This window comes from Solea senegalensis, linkage group LG4 (genome assembly GCF_019176455.1).
Source record: "Solea senegalensis isolate Sse05_10M linkage group LG4, IFAPA_SoseM_1, whole genome shotgun sequence".
Lineage (NCBI taxonomy): Eukaryota > Metazoa > Chordata > Actinopteri > Pleuronectiformes > Soleidae > Solea > Solea senegalensis.
In genome coordinates this window covers 21521168-21544322 of record NC_058024.1, presented here as the reverse complement: position 1 = coordinate 21544322, position 23155 = coordinate 21521168, and the positions used below count along the sequence as shown (strand labels likewise).

The window sequence follows — 23155 nt, the reverse complement described above, 5'->3', positions numbered from 1 at the left end:
GGCCTGACTGGAGCGATGCCGGCTTCTACTTTGGGCAATTCAAAAAACATCAAAACACTGTATATTGTATATTGGTGAGTGAGACAGTGTTCTCAAGTTGCTCACGTGATATAAAGCACAACAAGTGATGTGAAAGTGGAGAAATAAACATGATACACTATTGTACTAATTTTGCGTTCAGGCCATATATGACACACACACACACACACACACACTACCACTGATGATAAAACACAGACTGCCATACAGAATATACTGACTTTGTTTTTTATTCTTTCCTATTGAAAATACATTTTCTAAGGTGCAGTCATGCGAGCATCTGTAATTATCTCTCTTAACTGAATGTTTGGGAACTGAAAACAGTGAATCAAAGCAACGACATACACATAACTTTACATCACTGGTGCTCTACAAGTGATATATAGTGTTAATCCAGTGAAAACAGGTTAAACAACTGTGATCTGGTCAGAGCATATCACTAGAAACTGATAAGATCTACCCGCTCTTACAGCTTATCATTTCAGCAGGCTCTAGTTTATGTTTAGAAGGCCCAGTAATACCCCCTCCCACCCCTCTCTAATGTGCACATACAGGCAGGTGTCAGGCTGTGAGGGTGGGAGGTCTGTGAAGATCTTAGACTAGACCACCAGTATTTGGAGGAGAGAGTTGGATGACTTCCAAGCCTAATATGAGCTAAATGAGATATCAACCTCTAAGAGATAATAACTTCATGAAAAACTGGATGTGTCTGCTCAAGAGGTTAATAGGTGTATTCCTCTGAGTGCCACATTTATGTTATAGTAGATGAGGACAGGTCTAGGTATTATAATCAGTGCATATTAGAGCATATCAGGTGTGAGACAGTACAGGGTCAAACAGGTGAGCTGTTCTAATGTTCTTTCTGTGTTGTTATTAATTAATGCTTTTTGGGGGGGCTGCACATGATGAATTATTGCTCACACTACATGTGTATGTAAACGTTTGTTTTTAGTTGTATCAAACAAAAACACATGGGTATACGGAAAGTCCAAGGCAATGTTTAGTGATGTCCTGATATTGTTGCCAGGTGTTCAAATCAGTTCATCCTTAAAAGTAAATGATTATAGCTTAAATTAAAAAATATGCTCATGACATATCATATTTGCGTGAATAAAACAGAATAACCATGATGTTACTGGCCACAAATAAACATTCACAGCCCAGGCCTTTGTACGTTTTTTGTGTGGAGTAAATACAGTAAAAGTTGGACAATGCAGAGATACAGACAGGAACACATGTCCCCGATTGGACACAGATAACATGTCATGAATGAGCAATGCTGTCACCTACTCGCCCTTTACCGACTTCCCAGCTCCCTTCATTGTTCACAGTATGCGTCAGATAATGTGATCATGAATTCCACTACCGAGCTCATCTTACAGTGAACCCGCAGCTCGACCAGGAGTGAGAGGTGTGTGTGGGCACAGGGTATGTTTTTACTGCTGCACACTGAGCCCGGAGGAGATAACGGGGTGTTGAGTGTGACAGTGTCTAGAGAAATGCCCACATGAGCCCAGACACCACAGTGTGTGTGTGTGTTCCAGGTATTACTCATGTTGTGGGGACCTAAATCTGTTTACACAGTTACATGATGGGGACTTGTCTTTCTTACCGGGATAAAAAGCATTGAATATTGTTACATTTTTAAGGTGAAGATATGTTTTATTGTTAGGATGAGGTTAGGGTTAGGGGATAAAGTAAGTCTCCAGAAAATTTATTTAAGTCAATGTAATGTCCTCTGAAGTCATGGAAACCAGAATCTGTGTGTGGTGTGTCTACTTTAAGGTTAACTGGTTATTGATCTCAAGGGGGCCGGACCAATAAAAATAGCAAAATAATAGAATAATAACCTATGAACAACAAGAACTCCTTTGTTTTTTCTCCTTTGTTTTACATTTAATGAAGGATAATTTTACAAAACATGACATTTCTTGAGAAATATAAGTGCAATTTCAACAATATCATGCCTAAATTTACAATTTACACAGCACACTGGATCTATAAAGGCACAAACATTTAGTCACGGGTATCTGGAGCATTTGAAATTACGTTTAGATTAGTGTGAAATGTTAACAATTTCATCCTGTGGGCCGGATTGGACCCTCTGGCGGGCCAGTTCTGGCCCCAGGGCCGTATGTTTGACAACCCTGGTTTAGGGTGTCAGTGCAGAGTCCTAACAAGAGTATCTGTGCAAACCTGTGAGTGTGCGTGTGTGTTTTACATAACCAGGTTGCTCACAGAGATTAGGTGCAGATTAGATAATGCACCTGGAACCAGTCTGTGTCAGACATATCTGACTAACTGATCACACTGAGGGTCTGCAGCCCGTCTCATGGCACCACGATGCTTTGAGATGAATTCTAACATCACCGTCTTAGTCCATTTACTTTAGCATGTTGGAATGCTAATATCTGCTGGTTAGCTCTGAACTTCAAGTACAACTGAGGCTGACAGGGATGTCAGCAGTGTTGCAGGTATTCTATCTCAAATTAAACTGTTGAACAAATGCAAACTTGATTCAGATTGATCACAGCAGTGAGGCCCATCAACAAACATCTCTTTGAGTATTTGTGTTATTCATAAATAGATGTAGTGACACATATAGTGTAGTAGTTTTAAACTAGAGAAAGTAAACATGAGACCACAGGTGGGGGACTCGAGTCTAACTTAAGTTGCAAATTTGAGGACTTGAGACTTGCTTGACTAACATTCGTAAAAGTCTTGACTTGACTTAGACTTGAGTAAAATGACACAACATTACTTTACTTATGGAATATTTACATTTTCTCAAATATTGTGGGGTTAGCGTTACAATTTGCTTTTGAAACACGGAAAACATTGTGAGTCTGCTTGCATGCAAACCTGGCAACCAAGTGACACCACACGACCACGTGAAATTAAATTTTGACATTTCAAATCCCACAAAGGACAGTTGCACTAAATGTGTTTTTTTTTGGATTAATATTTGAAATGCATTTCCAATATTTACATTTTAGGCTCTGTGGGGGTTTATTTTTATTTGAAATTCTAGCAATTCAATATGGCTGTCTTTTTAGCATATTTAAATGTGGAATATCTGGGAAATCTTATGTCTTGACTTGTAACTTGCCTGATTCTTGCAAGAATGACTTTGGGCCTGTTTGAGAAACACTGGATATCATTGAAAGTACGCAGGATGAATTATATGCATACAGGACACATATACATTATATCTTCAAAAAATGTAAGTAAAAGAAAAGAAGAAATATAGTGATAGTGTTATATCATTTTATATATCATCAGAATCAGATGTTTATCTATTCATTACATTTGTACTGTGAGAGCTTAAATTTGACATGGTCCACAACTAATGTATTTGGTGATTGAGGGGCTGCATGTTTGTGCAGGGGTTAACGCCATCACCTCACAACAAGAGGTGTGAATGGAAGCCCTGTGATAGACTGGTGTCAGCTGGATAGTAAAGTCAAAGCTGGCTAGTCAGTCAATTGGCTACACCCCCACCCAGTCGCCATGACCGTGAAAGTATAAGTGGTAATGAATGAATGAATGAATGAGTGAATGCTGTTACTGAAGAATCTCTAAAAGCATTGTTTAAAACACACAGCGTTTCCCTCACAGTGGTGTACAGCCCTGCCCTTTGTAATCACACTTGTTTTCCCAACTCATCATCACAGACAAAAACACAACACACAGCCCCTTCATTACGCTGCACTCGCACCCGTGTGTTTTTTTCATGGAGGGGCACTTGTGCAGTGACCCCTACATATACTTTCCACAATCCTGTCCACCCCCCCGACCAAACCCCTACACAAAGACCGAGACACACTAACACACAATGCCATCTTCCTCCACTCCTCCCCCAACTCTTATGACTCACATCCCCACATACAGCCTCAGCAAGTGTCCAAAAGACTGGAACACAATGTGATTGAATTCAATTCAAATCAGTTCATATTGATAATGATGGCAATAAATGTCAGATTATTACTTCATTGCTTTGAAGCAAAAGTTGAAGAAACAGTTACCTGTGGTTCTGAAGTAAAAGAAAAATAACAAACTGGGGAACATTTCACTCAAAGATTAGACGAATCAGACTAAGCATAACGACACACGACATTGACTGCGATCGCGTTTTGAATTATGAACATGAACTATTACCATCAAACTATAGATACAAGGTTTGGTCATGTGATTTAACAGGATCCAATTGAAACACACTTTTGAATAAGATCATTGTAAATCGTGAGGCTCTGGCATGACTTGAAAACTGCAGGATTCCAGTTTGGGAAGTTCAAAATAAATCAAACGAGTATATATTATTGAGTTTCACAGTATTCTCAAGCTGCTCACGTGATAAATGAATAATCACCGCCCCCCATTCAAAATTGTAAAGGAAATTCACGATAATCATATAATTGTGATATTTTTCACCACAATGCATGAAAAAAAAATCACATTTCAATAAAAGTGTTTATCCTTAACCTTTCCTGACCTCAGATGTAAAACATCTGACACTATTACATGGGATTTGTCTCAAAGTGTGTTTAGACAATGCATAAACATAGTGAACCTTTTTATAAATAATATTACATCTAAAAGATTGAAGAAAATTACATTGTGGTCTACATTTTTTTACTAAATCATTGGCCATAGATCAGCATACATATCACAATGGCAGACCAGAAAAACAATTAATAGCGGTGGTCTATTTCATCTTAATGAAAAACTGGCAACCATAAAAATAATGATTAACTCCTGTCATTTTCAGTGTGGCACTTTCATCCACTTGCACTTACAGCGTGTTAAATATTATTTATGCTACTTGTGCATGAATAAAATGAGTTGTTACGCAAACGGTTACACAACTAAAAAGATCAGCTTATTCTCACTGAGAAGTTCATGGACATCAAACTGAGGCTAACCATACACACAAGCATCTGCAAAACATATTGAGTAATCCCGAGAGAATTCAGTTTGTTTACGGAGGCGAGACACATGCACTCGAACTAAAAAAGGACAAAAAAGCGGGGGGAAATGATGTGTGAGAGACACACAAGTAGGGGAATTAGAGGCTCACATCAGAGGATAATCAGGTGATCACATTTATAAATACATGCACATCACCTCAACAGCATGTTGAAAGGGACAAGAGCTTTTTCATACTTCATATTTTCGCCTGAAGATGCTTTTAAGGAGCAACAGAAACTAGAAACCATTTCAAAACCAAGCCCTTTGTTGGAATTTTCAAGGCGTGGGCACTTGAACGATAATGAAGTTTATGAAATGCAGCATCAGACACTCCACCCCACCACATTTCCAATATTAGTTTGCTGACTATTTTATCCGATGCCTCTAAATCTCTCTGCTCACACCCTTTAACATCTGTCCATCGCAGAGCAGTGTGTGGCTGTTAGACAGTGGCTCAATGGGATCGGCATGGGGGCCAGAGGCTCTTTAGGCCTTCTGTTGTTATCCTAAGGCAAGACAGTGACCTCTGACCTGCATACACACACACACACACACACACACACTTACAGACAAGGCAAATGTGTGCAAGCATGCAGACCTTAATATGGCTAAGAGTGTAGAAATAACCCGAGTTTTTGTTCATACATGCACAGATTCACACCTGATAACAAAAGGCTGTGCAACAACTGTGTAAACTTCGGATCAACACGCTGACTGCAGCCTGTCCAACTGTCCACTGTGACGATCAGTCTCGTAAAAACCAGTCTGCTTCACACCTGACTCCAGTTTCTCCTTTCAGTGTGGCCGATGAGACAACGACAGCTGAGAATGAGGTGACTGAGCTCTGAATCATTATGTTTTTAACATTTCAACTGTCTCCCACTTTGCACAGTGGAGACCGGGGGTTTTGGTAATGCACAGTTAAGTGCAAAAGGAGAGACAGAAACAGCTGCCAATCCTTACAGAACCCCTCTGGGATATTACGGTTCACTGCCTACGGATGTGACTCAACTTCCCGCTTTAAGGATTTGTTCAACGGGCATCACATGGGCACTTTGGCATTCATTTAAAAAAAAAAAAGAAAAAAAAAGAAGTGAAATAAGCCACTTCATCGGCCACACTGTCATAATGATTTTTTTGTGTGTGTTGTAAAAGACAATGGTAGCTTCATCCTGACTTCATGTACATCTTTAACAACCCTGAGCTCACCACCTGCCACACAACTGATCAATAAAGGAACGGCTATTTCCAGACAGAGATGGGGCAATGATTGGCCCTCAGGTCCAAAGTGAGAAGAGGATGTAGCCCTGACACTGTCCCTCCCCAGTTCCTTTTCATCTCCCACATTTCCCTCTTATCTACTCATCCATCTATTGATTTGTCTATGCAGATACTTGGTTCTCATCTTCCACCTTCAGTTGCTCTTTATGACCTTTTAGTATCGTATTCCGCTAAAGTCTGGTATTTATAATACTGTACAATTGACTTCACTTTAATTTACATCCACAGAAAAAAAACAGTATAGATAACTAACTAACTCAAATTAAGAATAAAGTGGGCATTAACTAATTGCTGTATTCCAGCGTTCAAGTCATATTGACCCCAGTAGCCCCGGTACCGGGGGCAAAAAAGCTCTTCTAAAAGCTCCAACCATTCCTATGTTCACCAAACACAGATTAAACGCCAAGTAATCTAACCAACACGAGCCGAAAAAACACCATAACAGCGTAAACATTTAAAAGCGGCACCGGAGAATCAGCTAGTCATGTTGAAAAAAACAAAACATGCCTGCTTGACAGTAGAGTCACCACAGATTCCAACAGTACCATTTCTATCACTCTACGACCAAAACTCACGGATCCAGCCGCAAAATAAGAGCAAAACAACAACTCACTTTCAAGAAATACAACCAGAAATGTTGTCTTACCTTTGTCGGTGAGCAAAACAAGCTGTTTTCACTTGAACAAAGCTGCTTCTAACGGTGAACTAGACTTCCCAGCATGCTTTGGGGCCTCTTCCTGCCTGGTCTGATGGGTCATTCCAGACGGCCATTAGCTTGTTTTGATTGGACAAGGGCCAATGCCCGTCAAACTACGTCATATGCATTTGCGTCCTGCAGCCTGGTCCTATTGGCTTTGATGATTAAAACGAACTGTCAATCACCCAGATTGGCCAATCACAGCCGGAGCTATGGCCCTGAACAGGCTGAGGCTCAGAGTTGTCTCTGACGCTCCAGAGAAAAATGCCCCAAATGTATAGATTTTTTTTAAACATTTTTTAATTTTTTTTATTCAGAACAAGTTTTTATTAGACCAATAGTGACATGTAAGTAAAATTAACCCATAGTAATCATAAATGGCATAGGCATCGCTTCATTAAAACCTCTGTAATTTCACTCTGCTTCACTTCAGCGTCATTAGACTTTGCACAGCTAATGTGCACATGTTGTTACATGACATCCATGAGTTTTAAATCTCCTAATGCACATTTTTAAAGCTGATATTTATTTTAAAATGCAATATTTCTTTGGGCGAGGGAAAAATCCTTCATTTATTGTGGGTCCCATCTGCATTGACTCTGGCACAGTGGTATCTACAGTGACACTTACACCTATCTTTATTTTGAGACCAAGATAATTCACATAGAGATTGTAATTGCAGATATATATTCGATTTAGTTTGGGCATTTCATTTTCGAACAGGGACCCCAAAAAGAGGGTCAGGGAAGAACCTTGCAGTTTGCCTCCTTCAAAACTGAAAAAATTATGTTAAAACAGCTCCTCATAAATAGGTCGACAGTCAGATTCCCTGTAACAGGGTTCTGCACAATATTCCCAAATAAACTGCATGTTTTTATATGTCATTTCCCTGTTTTTTCTCAAAGCTGTGGGATCAGTTACAATGCTGAAATTAGAAAAAAACAAAAACAAACAGAGCAAAGGCCATAACAAGGGTCCTTGCCCCCCTGGCTATCTCATGTCCAATAAAGGCAAAATGCCATAAAGAAAAAAGAAAGGTTAGATTAGATAGATTAGTAATGCAAAGGGCATCAGATAAACCCTCTCAGACCATCGTGCACAATCAAACCAATCTTTTTTAAAATAAATATAAACAAACCGTATCTACATTTGTCCCAATTCCCTGTTCCCATCAGCTTTCCGTGGCTCATTTCTGGTCCCAGTTCACAATCAGCTCCCACTGGAGCTGCTATCAGCTAATTGATTAAACTACATCTTTAGCAGAGGCAACACAGTTGCCTTCAATACACACACAGACACACACACACACTCGTACACACTCACACACACACACACATTTAATCAAAGGAGAGGCCTGCCATGATTTATTCATCCCCACAGTTCCCATTCTCATCAGACCTTCTTCCCCTCCCCCCACACACCGATCATATGATATTCATAGTCATGTCAACCAAGGTAATGCATAACAGTGAGAGCGAGCCTGATCCTTGTCAAACACCAGTAATTCACACCTAAGATAATGATTATTTGTTCTGACCACGCAACAAAATATCACAAATACATAATCTCAGATGACGCCACTGTGTTTATGTGTCAACTACCTCTGAACTGTGGACACAGAATCAGGTCCTGCTCGTCTTCCGCTGCCACTGTGCTTTTTTATTTTTTTTAAATGCATCCCTTTCATATTTAAGTTGCACATTTCGCCCTGACTCTGCAGATTGTCCGTCTGTCCCCAGAGAACACGTGGTAACACAGAGTAATATTCCTAAAAGCTCTCGGCCGGGCAGCGCTGCTTCCCACTGAGCCTTTATCCAAACTGGAGCAGTGGAGGAATGGGAGAATGTTAAATAGACAGAGAGTAAGTGGGAGGCAGTAAAGCGCATTAATCGTGTGTGTGTGCGTGTGTGTGTGTGTGTGTGTGTATCTACGGGTATTTGTTACCTCTCTAGGACCCTTTTTCTAGCATAAACACTGACCTTGTCCAGACTAGTCGTCCTCATGGAGACCAAAACCTGGTCCAATGTAGGCCAGTCTCATTTCCGAACTGGTTATGTGTAGGGTTCAAATTTGAATTGTGCTTATTTTAGGCATTCACTGTCACGGTTAAGGTTAAGGTTAGGGATAAAGCTTTGTTTCGGCTGTCAAAATGAATGGAAGTCAGTGCAGTGTCCTAAGTAGAATAGCTCTGTGTGTGTGTGTGTGAGTGCATGCATACACCCTGGACTGTAAAGTCCATGCTATAAAACCTTTCCTCTCACTGATCTCTCGTATAAATAAACACTGCAACAGTTTGAGTTCCTATATATTTACAAGGCTTTCACATGAATGGCCCCTCAGAGATTTAGCAAGAGTTACTATGGGACACACAAGAGAGAGAGAGAGAGAGAGAGAGAGCAGTAGAAAAGAATTGAATCAGGGAGGAGAAGGGGGTATGGCACATTCTCAACTGTTAAGCCAGTGTTAAAAAAGCAGCTATTATTTTGCCATTTTAATGCAAATTAGGTGAAATTCTTCATTGTGGAGACTCCGTGGTGCAGTTATGCTGGGTCCAATTTAAGTATATGATTATCAAACATAAAACTGGACAAATGTGCCACTGGAGGATGCTGGGTAAATGTCTTTCCTTCAATCTCCCAGGAAGAGAGAGTTTAAGCATATTTGACAAAAATGTCAGATCAAAAATGTTACTAGGTCTTGAAGTGCCATTAAGAGTACTGCATTTCCAATCACCTTAAGGTCATCTGTTGGTGACTTGTTTTTGAAGCTTAGTAAATCAAGCCGCTGGTTCAATGAGAGGATTTGTTCAGCTTCACAAAGCTCTGAAACCAAACTCCAGACTAGATATCTGGGATTAGATCTGCTATACCTGGTGGCCCCCACTGCCAATGAGATTGAGTATCTCACCCAGAAAAAGCCAGGTCCACGCTAAACATGAACCTTGTAGGACCCTGAGACATTTCCACATTCCCCGTGATGCAACACAGCCAATTGTACTGTCGCTCTAATGACGGTGTATGGTAAATCACAAACTGACAATGCTGTCAGCGATGTGTGGCATGCTGCAAGGTCACACTAACAGGATCTGAGCCCAGAGTGGGAAAAAAGCATTGTGCGAAATGTCAGTGCCACACTGAAAAAAAGAGAAAAATTAAAAAGGAAATTGCTTCCGTGAATTGAAAAGTAAGACAAAGGGAGGTCAGCAAGTGGGTCAGGATACCAAAGTACCACATTAGGTGTTTTTCAAGGCCAAAAAGAAACTAATAAACAATAACAGATGATTTGTGGCCTACATCAAAGCAGCAAGCACAACAGCCCCCTCATCTTTATCAAGGCACTTTGTCAAAGAAATCCTGTACATTCAATTTTGAAGCAGAAATCTACTGCATGCCCCAGTGTTATATACGTGTGGCAGTTACCGTAACATTTATCACAATCATTTTTGCTATATCACAGTGTCATGAGTCTATATGTTGGAGCAGATGTTTGTTGATGTGACATTAAAGAAGATGCTCTTGCAGAAGGTCAAATATTGATCACACCATGTCCATTTTGTTTTTCTGGAATAGATGCCACTATTTTACGGACACAGTTAAATTACAGTACAGGAAAAAACACGCAGTAGCTGGTCTCAAGAACGCTGGCAGTGGAGGGATTAAGGTCAGGGGTCTTCCTGTCTTCACAAGGCAACGGACTATTCATGGAAGCACTTTTCATAGCAGTACAAATAGCAGACCTACACATAACTCAGACTGAAATACCCTCTCATCTCATCCTCTGTCTAGCATCAGCAGTGGCACAAGAAGCCCCCCTAAGATCAGCTCAGGGCCTCTGCTACAGAACAACAAGCCTGATAACACGGATGCCAGGTTCGGGATTCTTAAATAACCTTGTGTATGTGTGACATGCTTTCTTTTACTTCCTCCTGACAAGTCACTGACCAAGATCTCCTTACAACACGCCAATCAATATGTGGTCATGTGTCATGCGTGACCTCTGCCATGGCCTTTGGCACTGTATTGAAAAGGAAGTGCAGGCCTTGGAAGCATCACAATCCTGCACTGAGATGAACAAAAACATTCCTCACATAAACCTGCCATCTCTGTGAATATCTGCTCCCTGACACGTCAAGGTTTTGTCTTTGAAGAAATTCTTATGATAACAACAAAGTGATTTTTTTGGGTTTATTTTTGTTTTCTGAGCCTCCAGCAAACCAAACCAAACGCTGACAGCATGACTAAGCTGATACGTATTAGCACTACAACAATAAAGGCTGCATGATACAATCCTGAGCAAGCACAGGACAACGCATCAAAGCACTAATATCATTTTCACCCTTGAATCTGACGGCACAACACAATGAGTGGCCACAGGCAACAGTAACCCAAGACGCCACCATACAAAAGAGAAAATGAGTCAATAGCATTTTATTACAGCAGGTTTCAGGCAAAGTGTTTCATGACAGTACATCAGAAAAGTTACGCGCAGAGATACAGTAATAATGGACGTTCCTGATCTGCAGTAAGACAGAGAGGGCACTGTCATGCTGCTAATGGAAATGTATTATTCAAACAGGAAAGGTGGTTGTGTCACTACCTGAATAATACATTCATCTAATTGAAAGTGTAATCACATGAATGTCTACATTTCTTAGTGCCGATAAAATCGCTATAAAGTCGCTGGGGCCATAAAACTTCATCTGTGTATGTTTCTGGGAATTATGGGGTTTACGGAACCTGCAAAATTTACATTCCACATGGGTGACTTTATCATTATTTATTACTCTCTCTAGTTTTAGCAGAACAATGATCAATATGTTTTTTATGAACTGCTGAGAGTGGAAGGTTTGCTGGTTTGATCGTGGTGATGACTCTACAAAGAATTAGAGAAGAATCTGCGTTTCCACTCATTTCCACTTTTACTTATCTGCACTGGCTAGAGTCTGCCTCAATTATTTTAGCATGATGAATCAATTGCACGCTGTCGTCTCAGAAACAAACACAAGGTCGACAAAGTTAGAGACCAGCTGGTGAACACAGTCAGACATTAAGGTGCTAAAGATCCTGACTTTGCCTTCAGCAGTGTATGAGACGTAACTTACCTGACATCAGCATCAAAAGGAATTACAATGGTATAAATAAATGCATATAATAACAAATTTGCCATATCGACTTTATAAGGAGAGACAGTATTGGTATAACTTCAGTCAAGTTAATAAACCCTCAGTTATTTCTTATTAAGTGGGTATTTATAAGTTAAGAAAAACATGCAGCTTGTGGATTGTGCCAAAGTATTTAAAAGGACAGTTACTTGGGCTAGATGAATGCTAACAAGTGCATGCAGCTGGTGATGATATCACAGCAAACTGGAAGTATGATTATTCATGCCACTCGCTTCCAGTATAGGTGCATCACTTTCAGCACATCAGAAGAGCGAAGTGTATTGATCATCTCCTGGCACAATCATCTCCGCTGATGCAGTGGATGTAGCTGTCTGTTTTCATGCCTCAGTCCCTCTGTCTCTGTCTGCAGCAGAGACGCTCATAGTCCGTTTTTAAAATAAGTTCCAGGAATGCAGCTGGACAGTGAGCAGGTTTCAGGGTGGTGACCTGACTCTCACTGACGGTCTGTGTGGACGCTGATGTCACTGCCCCAGTCTTACCAGGCGACACGATGACTGCAGCCCTGGGTAAACTGAGGAACTGACTGTTAAATATGGAGCTCCAAATCAGGGATAGCATTTATTTTATTTATATATATATTTATATATATACTTATAAATACAGGAGTACAGGAGTTTCTCTTTAAGAATCTCTTTATTTTATAAAATTGTATTTTATTAAATATAGTAATAATATACGGTAAACCATAGACTTGAGTGCCAATAAATATTTATATTTGACTATTTTATATTTTTACTGTTTATATTGCCTTTACTTGAAAGCTAATATATATACATATATATGTATACATACATATATATATATATGCATATACATATATATATTAACAAGCTGAGTTGAACTCATACAACATACTGTATGTAATATCCTATAGAAAAAAACCAGGTGTAACAGACCTTTTTCACAGCAGATATTTGACATGAACTAATTAGACATACACAGGTTTTACCAATAACACTAATTAAGGTTCCACTCCTTGTTTGAGAGAGCCAGGGTAACACTATTGTAAGTGTAATGGTTAAAGATTACACTAAATACTTGACACTTTAACCTGGAGAAGCTGTTTGTTTATTTTGTTCCAATAAAGGGATTGAGAAATAATGAAACTATATTGTCATTATAGTTTTTGATAAAACAACAAATCTAATGGTGGCCCAAGACTTTCACATAGTACCGTAGGCCTATTACTGAGTAGTTCCCTGCTTGTCTCTATCTCCCTCTTAACTGCAAATCACTGAGGTAACTTAAAACTGCCTCTTGCTTTTAAGTAATTTCTTTGATATATTTTTTGATTGTCTGTTCCAGTTAGACTAAAACTGTTATGCAAAATATTGGCAAACAGCAGATCAGAAAGCACACAGTGACATGGACAAGCAAAGACACATGCACACATCCATACACAATATAAGGCACTTTAGTGTCTCCTTTCTTTGTCCTATCAAAGGCTGTTCAGCATCAGACCTGAGCTGCTGCAGGAAAAATCACTTTAAAATCTTCTACCTTTTACAGAAATCACTACCTGTTAGCTGATTCAGCATGGAACTCACTCTCATCCACTCGGCACTTACAGTAAATCACCGTCTATTAACACGGAGCTGTGTGGCTCGCATAAACATGCTACAACTCCTGCATCCACTTGAGAGTTATGGCTGTAGTGAGGATGGGTGCAGCATAGAAATGCTGACTGTAAGAGCCCCCGGGTTAAAATCACATCTTTTGAAATGGAAAGTCAAGGCAAAGGGAACATTTTATATTGCACGAGAAGGAGAAGCTGCAGAAAAGACATCACACATTTAAAGTGAAAATGTAAGGTGCACCAAAAGGTCAAAATCTCCCATGGCTCACAGGACAAACTCAATGACACTCACCAGCTCTGAGGCTCTGGGGTAATCTGTTGGTGAAGTGCTAGAGAGAAACCAAAAAATGTACCATGGTCTCCCAACTTATGCAGAGTGTGGGTCGTATCCAGGTTGAAGCCCCAGACCTGGTTTGAAAGGGTCAACAGCACCCAGAGGAGGGTAGTCCAGCCAGATAAGAGGGAGGCCATGTTCCCATGTCCCACTGCCATAACTGGGTGCAGGTCCTTTAGTTCAGTTTAAAAGAGTATAGAGAAGATTCCTTCAATGGCTCCCAGAGAGCAAAGAGGCAAAAAATAAAAAAGGGCAAATCCTGTCAAAGTCTCCTTCCCTTTCCTGTAGATGCCTCCCTTGTTTCCAATCCTCGGTTGCTCTGCAGTGCTGGCTCTCAACTCCGTTTGCTGCTGTCAGTCTGAAGAGCAGGCTGTGAAAATGTGGCTGCTACTAGAATGTGTGTGTCAGTGTGTGTGTGTGCGTTTCTATCAATGCATGTGCGCCTCCCCCTCCTCTATGCTCAGAGGGAGACAGAGGACAAGTGCCTTGAATAGCCCGCTCACTCCTCCTACCCCTCCCCTCTCTCTTTCAGTCCCCCCACCCTCCTCCCTCCCGTCCCTCTCTCAGCTGACATCAACACTCAAGGGACTGCTGCCAAAATACCAGGCAAGGTTGTCAAGATACTTGGAGGCTATTGAAGAGAGAGAGAGAGAGAGAGAGAGAGAGAGGGCGAAAAGACAGGAGACTTCTTTTCATCTGTTGAGTTCACACGGTCCAGTCTGCTCCTGCTTCCGTGGCCACTTCTTTGCTGCAGGTGTCTAAAGATTTGAGGAGCATGAAAGAGGACCACTGGAACACACTGTCAAGAAGCTACTGAATAATAAACAGTCGATTGGCTGTTTCAGTCCAGGACTTTGAGCTTGAAAGGGCCTGATGTGTGACTTCTGGTGGCAGCGATCTGAAAAGAACCTCTCGAGACAAAAGAGACGTGAGAAATGTGCACAGTGACCCGGGAAACTTTATTATAGGACCTTTCTGTCTTCCGAAGAGTTGGAGAAGTGTATGAGCTGTGACAAAGACAATTTCACTACAGACATAATCAGGAAAATTGCAGGAGTGAGATGAGGCGTATCAAATTGGATTCCGATCTGATCTGATATGATTTATTGGTGCCCACACCAGTGAATCATCACTATATTCCGTCATGCCCTCTCCTCTGCATTGTCTCCATGACGAGCAGCTGCTCTGCGTTTACCAGCTGATTTTATTTTCTCTTGAGTCAATCTGTGTGCAGCTGTCAGTGGAACACCGCAACTGTTCCATACAATAAACCTTACGCACAACAGTTGCACGTCCACAACACAAACAGGTGAATTATTTAGAGCGGAAGGTTTTTAGTGTCCTGTCATTTGTTACTCTTTGTTACAACCGTATTGAATGAGTGTGATTTTTAGTTGTGAAAAAGGATGAAATTTGAGATTACAATAAACCAGTGAGCTGCTGTAGGTGGAGTTTGAGATCAGAGTAACATGTGACTGACAAAAACAAGCCCAGCAAAAGTCAAGAACCTGCAAGAGTTGAAAGGATTAGTCTAGAAAAACACCAGTCAGAGGTTTGAATGAGGACAGTATTCGACTGTAAAGTAAAGATCTTTGGGTTTCTTGGCCAAACAAAGATACTCTGAATAATTGAGAGTATCAGCAGACAAATCAATAATAATAAATAATCCAGTGAAGGCCTCATTGTTATAGGAATATTTTCTTCTTTTTTTGGTCCACAAACAAATTTGCTAAACACATCTTGGAATTTATTCCTTTACCAAAATTATCAAAATTATATTAAGTGTTCAACTGATTAGTTACTATACTGGACAATGTGCTCTTGTCACAATGTATATTGTGATCTTTAAAAAGTGAGTCTGTTGTGCCCTGTTGAAAATGAGCTTAAACACCAGCATGTTTTCCTCTGCAGTCTTTTGGCTAATCCAATATTTCAATTTAAAAAAAAACCAATGAACTTGAGAGATTTGATTTTGATCCTTTGATTCTTTTTTTTGTCAAGATGAGCCAAACAAATTTAGTCCCCATTAGATCTAAATCAAACCGGTGAGAGGATATATATCACAATCTATGATCTAAAATGATTTTTAGCAGCCAAAATAAATACAAATTGCCCCATTTCCCCAAGATTTATATATTTAGGTCAAGTGTGCAGAGGTCATGCTATCTTAAAATATGAAAATATACCTTTCCATAATCTACAGAGACAACACAAATGAGTTCATTAGGTAGAGATTTTCAGGTAAATAAAGTCAAAGATTAATTTAATTGTGTGAGATGGTTGGTTTACTGCATGGCTACTACTTTCAGAAACAAATGACTTTACTGATCATTTGATCCTCAAAGCCTGAGACAAGCATGCAGCAAAGTTTCCTTTAAAGATGTCAGCATTTAAATAAAGGAGGATTAGAAATGATTGAAGATTAGTGTCCGTGCATGCTATCCTAACTCTCTACACCAGATTCCAGAAAGGATGAGGAGGATTTCCTCTCATGTGATCGGGCCAACATTATGGTATCATACATTTTCCGCCCCCTGCTGTATTTAGTGTGGTATTTTTTTATTTTATTTTATTTTTTTAAAGGAAGAAGCTAATAGCTCAAAATGCTGTCTATGATTTTAGTTAGTTTTTTATTAAAACAACTTTGGTATTATTTTCAGTGAATTTTAAATCTCTTGTATGTTTATTACATGTCCAAATATGAATAATGTTTTCATCTATGTTTAAGTTTCCATACATGTACGAGAGTTTGTCAAGTCTGTATCTTTGTGGAGCATCAAAGCCAGAACAAGAGTGTTTTCCCCTTGTACACAGTAACTCCCTCAAACAACTAACTCACAACCATGACAAGAATTATTCAAAACTAGATCGAAAGCTGTGGGTTTTTTTTTCCTCCAGCTGAAAACCATAAACCACTGTGTTCCTTGTCCATGTTCTGGGCATCTCTGATGCGAGATACACTGTGAACGCAGCAGAGGTTTCCACAGGGCAGAAGAGAATTAGACGAGAGGAATGGTGTGGGATGTCGAGAAAATGCTGAAAATATCCTAATGGCAGCTCGGGCAGGAGGCCAAACAAGAATGCCCTCAGACAGAAGAAAGCACACTCAGAGGGAGAGAGACAGAGGGAGGGAGAAGATTGTCGGAAAGCAGGAGCGCAAGAGAGGCAGAAAACAGTGACGGGCAGCTGTAAAGACTATCAAGGAGAAAGCTTCAAGGAGAAAGCTTCTTTTCGATGGCAGGCAGGGCAACAGGGAGCAGTACATACAGTATGGGCAGGGTCATTTTTTCCATTTAGAGCCCAGTCACTTCCATGACTAAAATAGCCATCGTCAGCACTATCACTGTATTGATTAATGGATAGTGTGGGATGCAGTAAGTGGGAGTGGCTGGGGTTATTATGGAATTAAATGTAAGCATGCCCACACTGGCAATTTGAGTGCACATGATCCCAGAGTGGCTCTGACATACTGCGGGTGGGTTCTAGCGTACAAGATTATGGATTATATAACAAACACTGATATGATTGTAAGATGATTTATGAAGTAGGCTTGTAAGCGTCTTTGTTTCTACATCGCTTCGATGAACTGCTGGAAACAAATTGAGTTTTTAGAAAGGTAGAATACAGAAAACTGGGTATGTTGTTACTAATGGATGACTCAGGGCTATGAGAACAAAACCCACATTTGCAATACAAATGTTTTAATCAGCGTTTCCTTCAAAGTATGGCAGTAATTCGTCACGTCAATGGAGAAAGGCAATTTTATTTTAAAAATGAATAAATGGCAAACTTTTGTCTTGCTTTTTCAAAAAAATATTTTAGGCATTGCAGCTTCACAAATGAATGGTTATTATAGTTTGCCACAGATACTTGGGTTAGATGACCAACATACGGCTCATACATAATGAAGACTTTCACGTGTGAAATGAATGAGGAAAATATTGCTAATACTTGATTGTATCATTTAAAATCTAATAATCCTGATATTGTGCATGTTAGCTCACTGCCAGAGTCACTTTCAAAGAACGTTGTTTCAGCTATTACAAGTAAAAACAAAGTTAAACTGTGAAAAAGACTAATAAAAGTTGTTTTTTATTTTCATTTAATTAGAACACTTTTAGAAAACTTTGTTATGGTGCAGTTATTTCAAATAATACCATAGGACCTGTTATTGCCAAGGACCTTATCATCCTCACATTATCATAACTGCAACAATTCCTAAAGCATAATTGCAACCCCAACATCGGCTCAGGATGATGATAAAACAATGTATTAATAATTCCAGAGACACTTTATCTACTTGTAACAAAGGTTTGCACTTAACTCTCTCCAGAGATGTAGGCTGTGCAGGCTACACAACACACACTGTTGTTAGTGTCGTCAAATGTTTGTTGTGATGTAGAATCACTGCATAGTTTAAACTGTTTGAAAAAGTATCTCATAACACAGCTATTAAAGGTGCTAGAGCATGTTTCCATCACAGTCAGCACCAAAGTGAAAGTTATGCAGAGACTACACTTGAGGAAATGGTTAGATTACAACCATAAATCCTGATTTCAATTATAGAGCTTTGGAAGAAAAAGAAGTAAGGCCTCAGTTTCCATTTTCTACACAGAAGTGGGACGAAGGCGACCTCTAGTGGCAATTTGAGTTTATTCAATAGGAATGGCAGGTCAACTGAGTCTGCATTTATGCAAAAGTGTCAAAATTAGGCTTTTAATTAAATAAATGCAGTGACTTAATATAAAAAATAAACGGTAAGGCATGACAGAAATAATTGTTTATACTGTACCTTTTTTTATCTCTCTAAAGACTTGAAATGTTTTTAGTTATATGTTTCCCTCTTAAACTGAATATTTTTTTTAACAAAAAGTTCAAAGCTTGACTTTAAAAGTTATATTTTAAAACATCACCAAACACTTTCTGAAGATTTGTTTCCTGCGATGATGGCGGCGCAATCATCATGAGGTGGTTTTATCTGGTCAGCTTGAAGGTTCAGGGGTTTGGGACATGGGATGGGTTGTAGGGTGGCTGTGCAAGATCGTCTGAATATGGTGGTGGAGGTGGATAAGATAGTCCTGCAGGCTGGAGGGGATGCAGTGGGAATGAAGGTGGGTGAGCTGGATCAGGAAAAGAGAGAAGAAGAAGAAACAGGGGTGGGGTGTGTGAAATACAAATATCCTCACTGAAAAATTCATTGTGTTGCTTTTTCCCAGTTATTTATAAAAATTACTTCAACTTTACAAGATAGATAGATAGATAGATAGATAGATAGATAGATAGATAGATTCTAGCTTGGTAGCTCGCAAGCTAACTAGCATGCTAGCTTGGTAGCTCACAAACTAACTAGCACAATTACTAGCAAGATAGATAGATAGATAGATAGATAGATAGATAGATAGATAGATAGATAGATAGATAGACAGATTCTAGCTTGCAAGCTAACTACCAAGCTAGATAGATTCTAGCTTGGTAGCTCACAAACTAACTAGCACAATTACTAGCAAGATAGATAGATAGATACATAGATAGATACATAGATTCTAGCTTGGTAGCTTGCAAGCTAACTACCAAGCTTGATAGATTCTAGCTTGGTAGCTCACAAACTCACTAACACAATTACTAGCAAGATAGATAGATAGATAGATAGATAGATAGATAGATAGATAGATAGATAAGCAAGGCAAATGTTAAAGTTATCTTTATATTTTATATTTCTTTAAAAAATATAACAATATACTGTGAATAATGTATAAACTAGGTTATAAAAGAGTCTTTAGAAAATATTACTCTATCTGCAGTAAATAGTGAATTAGCTGGGGGACGAAATGTTGTTATGTTGTGAAATTGACTTGACAATAATAGTTCATCATAGTGATGTACAGTATGTCACAGTGCAAGAAAAATATTAACTGAGTATGAATGGAGACTGGAGGTGTTAAGCTACTGTTGGGCAATTCATTTCTCATCTGGTTTGTTCTCTTCACAGGGTGTGTTGTTGACAAAAGTCCAAAACAGGCCTCATGCACACTGAGCAAAAAAACAACATTAGTTTTTCAACAGCAATCAGACGGTAAGGGGACTCACTCGAATCCATGTATAAATGTGGTGGTGCTGTGGGCATGGGTGGGCCTCCGTATCCGTGCACGACAGGCACAGGCTGGTAGTCCGGGTAGGACGGGTGCTGGGGAGACACTGGCTGACCAGGTACATTGCTTACATGGGTGGTGTTGATCACAACTGCAGTAGAAGACCATATAGATTCAATTAGGAAATAGGGTAGAAATAATCTGCATACAATATACAATAGGATAGACTGAACATTTTTGAACCAGACACCTTTAAGAACTCACTATTTTTAGTTATGTGTCTAACAAGAGTTCCTGGACTTGTAGCTATTCAGACACATAATGCATAACACAATTAAGAAAGTATAATGTGTTAAAGGGAAGATGGAGGCATGCATCGGAAGCTGCTCTCTCCTGATTCAAGTATTGGTGCTACTGATGCACTGGGTAAAATCAAACCAGGCTTCTTGTTATTATGGTTTTTAATGATATGACATGAATGGATGGAAGCATGTGTGTAGCATACCTTCTCATCTCACTCAGCAAGAAAGCAAGTTTATTTCAGCACATGTTAAAGCTACACAGTGTAGTCAGAAACAAAACTCTAAGCTTTAATTACAGTCTCTTACTTTGCTGCTGCTGGTTGCGCCTTTTCCGACACTTCTGGTATATCAAGCAGCAAGGACACAGACAGCAGGTGATGATAATGACACAGAGGAGGGGAAGAATGGTCGAAATGATGGATACCACAATTATACCAATCGTATTGATTCCTTTGGCAGACCTGGGAGAAAAAACACTGAAAAGAAATTTTAGAAGAGTGAATGAATAATAATGACGTTGCTGCTCAATACTCAGAGATAATTGGCTGATAAATTGGTGACACTGTTGTGGAAAGCAGTGTATTGTTGTTGTTTTTTACCATCTTTACCATGAATTAAATCACATTATCAAAACAGGACCATACCTTTCATGGCAGGCCTCTTGCTGCTCTTGGGTAAGATGCTTTTCCTTTGTACTGCAGCAGTATTTCTTGCTGCAGTCTCCACAGCAGTAGCTATCACACTTTTCAATATCACGGTAAACGCCGTCTTTGTCCAAATAGCTACTACAGTGATCAGCTGAAACACATTAAACACTTAAGCAATCCCAGTATAATATTGATAAACAGGTGTACCTCAGTCTTAGCATGATTGTTTCCGGATGTATTTTAGCTTGACTGGGTTAGTTAGGTTTCATTTTGTGACTTCTGACAAATCATGGAACAAGATTCAGTATAAACCTGCGGAATAATACCAACAAAAAGAACTCACCCCTTACAGGCAGGAGAAGGATCACACTCAAAATACACACAAGACTGGACAAGACAGTTGAAACCATAACTGCCATAATGAGGTATGACAAGAAAGTGGCTCCTAGTTCACTGATACAACCATCTCAGTCTGTTTGACAGTACCACCCCTGCCATAAGTCACCAAACAACATTCCTTACTTCATGTGAAAGACATTTGTTTTAAAGGCAACAGCAGTTGCTGCATTTTGATTGAACTGCTGAAACCTTAAAATTCATTCTCAATGTGATGTATGTATGTTAGATTATACCATTTATAAAGCAGAAACTCACACCAGAAGTAGATATAAATTGTTAAGTCTCACTTTCTTTTCCTACTGAGTTTTACAGCACTGTATGTGGATTATAGTCAAGTAACTCCACCTAAATACTTTGAACTAGCTCCACCCAGTCTCCTCTGAACCCTGAGCACTTACACCTACAGCATGTATGAGTTGTAGTCTTACTGTATCTTCAATTGTTTATTTGGAACAAATAAATCAGAGCAGATGACATACAGTACTGGTCAGCCACACACTGAACATTACCATTCTTTTTTAATGCAACATTTTCTTATCTTTTTAGTGCAATGCTGTTTCTTTTTACACAGCAATGTTTAATTTATTAACATGTCCCATTTAGCTATGCATTCTCCCTTAATCCTTTAACACCTAAGCCTCAAAATGTGTCTGGACTTTTTATTTCTTATTTTAACCAAAAGGCCCAGAAAATGTCCTGTGTGTGTGCTTCTTCCCCATTTTTCCAGAATAACTTTAATTATCTGGGAAAAAAAAGCTTGAAAATTTGAACAGTATAATAATAGTTTGAGTTTTTGTCTCAATGTCCAAAAACGGGCCAAAAAACGTAAACTATGTACAGGTGTTTCCAACTCTTTCCTCTCTTTCTTCTCTGGTGACAAAGACGATGATTCACCGGCTTCCTGAAACAGTGCAAGTGAAATTACCGTAATAACCACATGTTCAAACAAATGCTAGAACTAGAACTTTTAGACTAATTCAGCATTTAAATGAGCTCAGTTCTGGGTCTGTTTGCGCTGAAAATAGAAGTCTGTTCATGGCACTGCTGTCTGAACGCGGGTTTCAGACAGCAGTATCAGTAACCAACGCTTGGGAAAGTAAATATATATATATATACTGTATATTTTATTTTTTTATTAAACTCTGCAGGATAGGTGCATGTGTGTGTGTTTCAACAAAATAAAAGACATACATGTTTTCTCAAAGTAACATCAACTGACAATGGCTACAACTCACAAATACAAACACTCCACCTTGAAGAATCACTGGCCAAAGGGGCTGAAATCACAGGCAGAACACAAGCACAAAACGTTTGAGGCAAGAGGTGAGGCTACAGTCAAATACCGACAAATTGATTGGTTGATGTAGGTAACATGCATGTTCTTCACAACTTAAAAAAAAGAAATGTAAATTACTAAGACCTATAAGGACATCATCATCATCATTACCTGGCCACAGCATAAATGTGACTGAACGACCTTCTGAAACACTAATATATAAAATACATACACAAGGTACTATTTTCTGTCAACACAACCAAAGTCTGAGCAAGGAAATCTCAAAAGTCAGGCATTTTAAACAGAATTGCTATCTGGTTTCTGACGATAAGAAAAAGGTCACTTTAGTTAAACTATACTATTTT

At 39.4% G+C, this 23155-nt stretch overlaps 2 protein-coding genes across 4 annotated transcripts in view; both read right to left on the bottom strand.

The window, feature by feature from the left end:
* Positions 1-14514, bottom strand: part of itga7 (integrin, alpha 7) — a 32651-nt gene extending 18137 nt beyond the window's left edge. For 2 of the 3 annotated variants that reach the window (XM_044024084.1, XM_044024085.1), the window contains exon 1: positions 14036-14512. In XM_044024084.1, the coding sequence (XP_043880019.1) occupies positions 14036-14235 (200 nt within the window). In that variant the 5' untranslated portion in view covers positions 14236-14512. Of the gene's footprint in view, positions 1-14035 lie in introns of all 3 variants that reach the window. The other variant, XR_006360288.1, reaches the window with a different exon arrangement.
* Positions 14515-18713: 4199 nt separating this feature from the next.
* On the bottom strand, positions 18714-22186 carry LOC122767786 (protein shisa-4-like). The gene is made up of 5 exons (XM_044023258.1): positions 21459-22186; positions 21113-21266; positions 20775-20944; positions 20165-20317; positions 18714-19197 (listed from the first exon to the last, which is right to left on the bottom strand). The coding sequence occupies exons 1-5, from the start codon at positions 21532-21534 to the stop codon at positions 19073-19075; spliced, it is 678 nt and encodes a 225-aa protein (XP_043879193.1). The 5' UTR covers positions 21535-22186; the 3' UTR covers positions 18714-19072.
* Between the last annotated feature and the right edge of the window lie 969 nt (positions 22187-23155).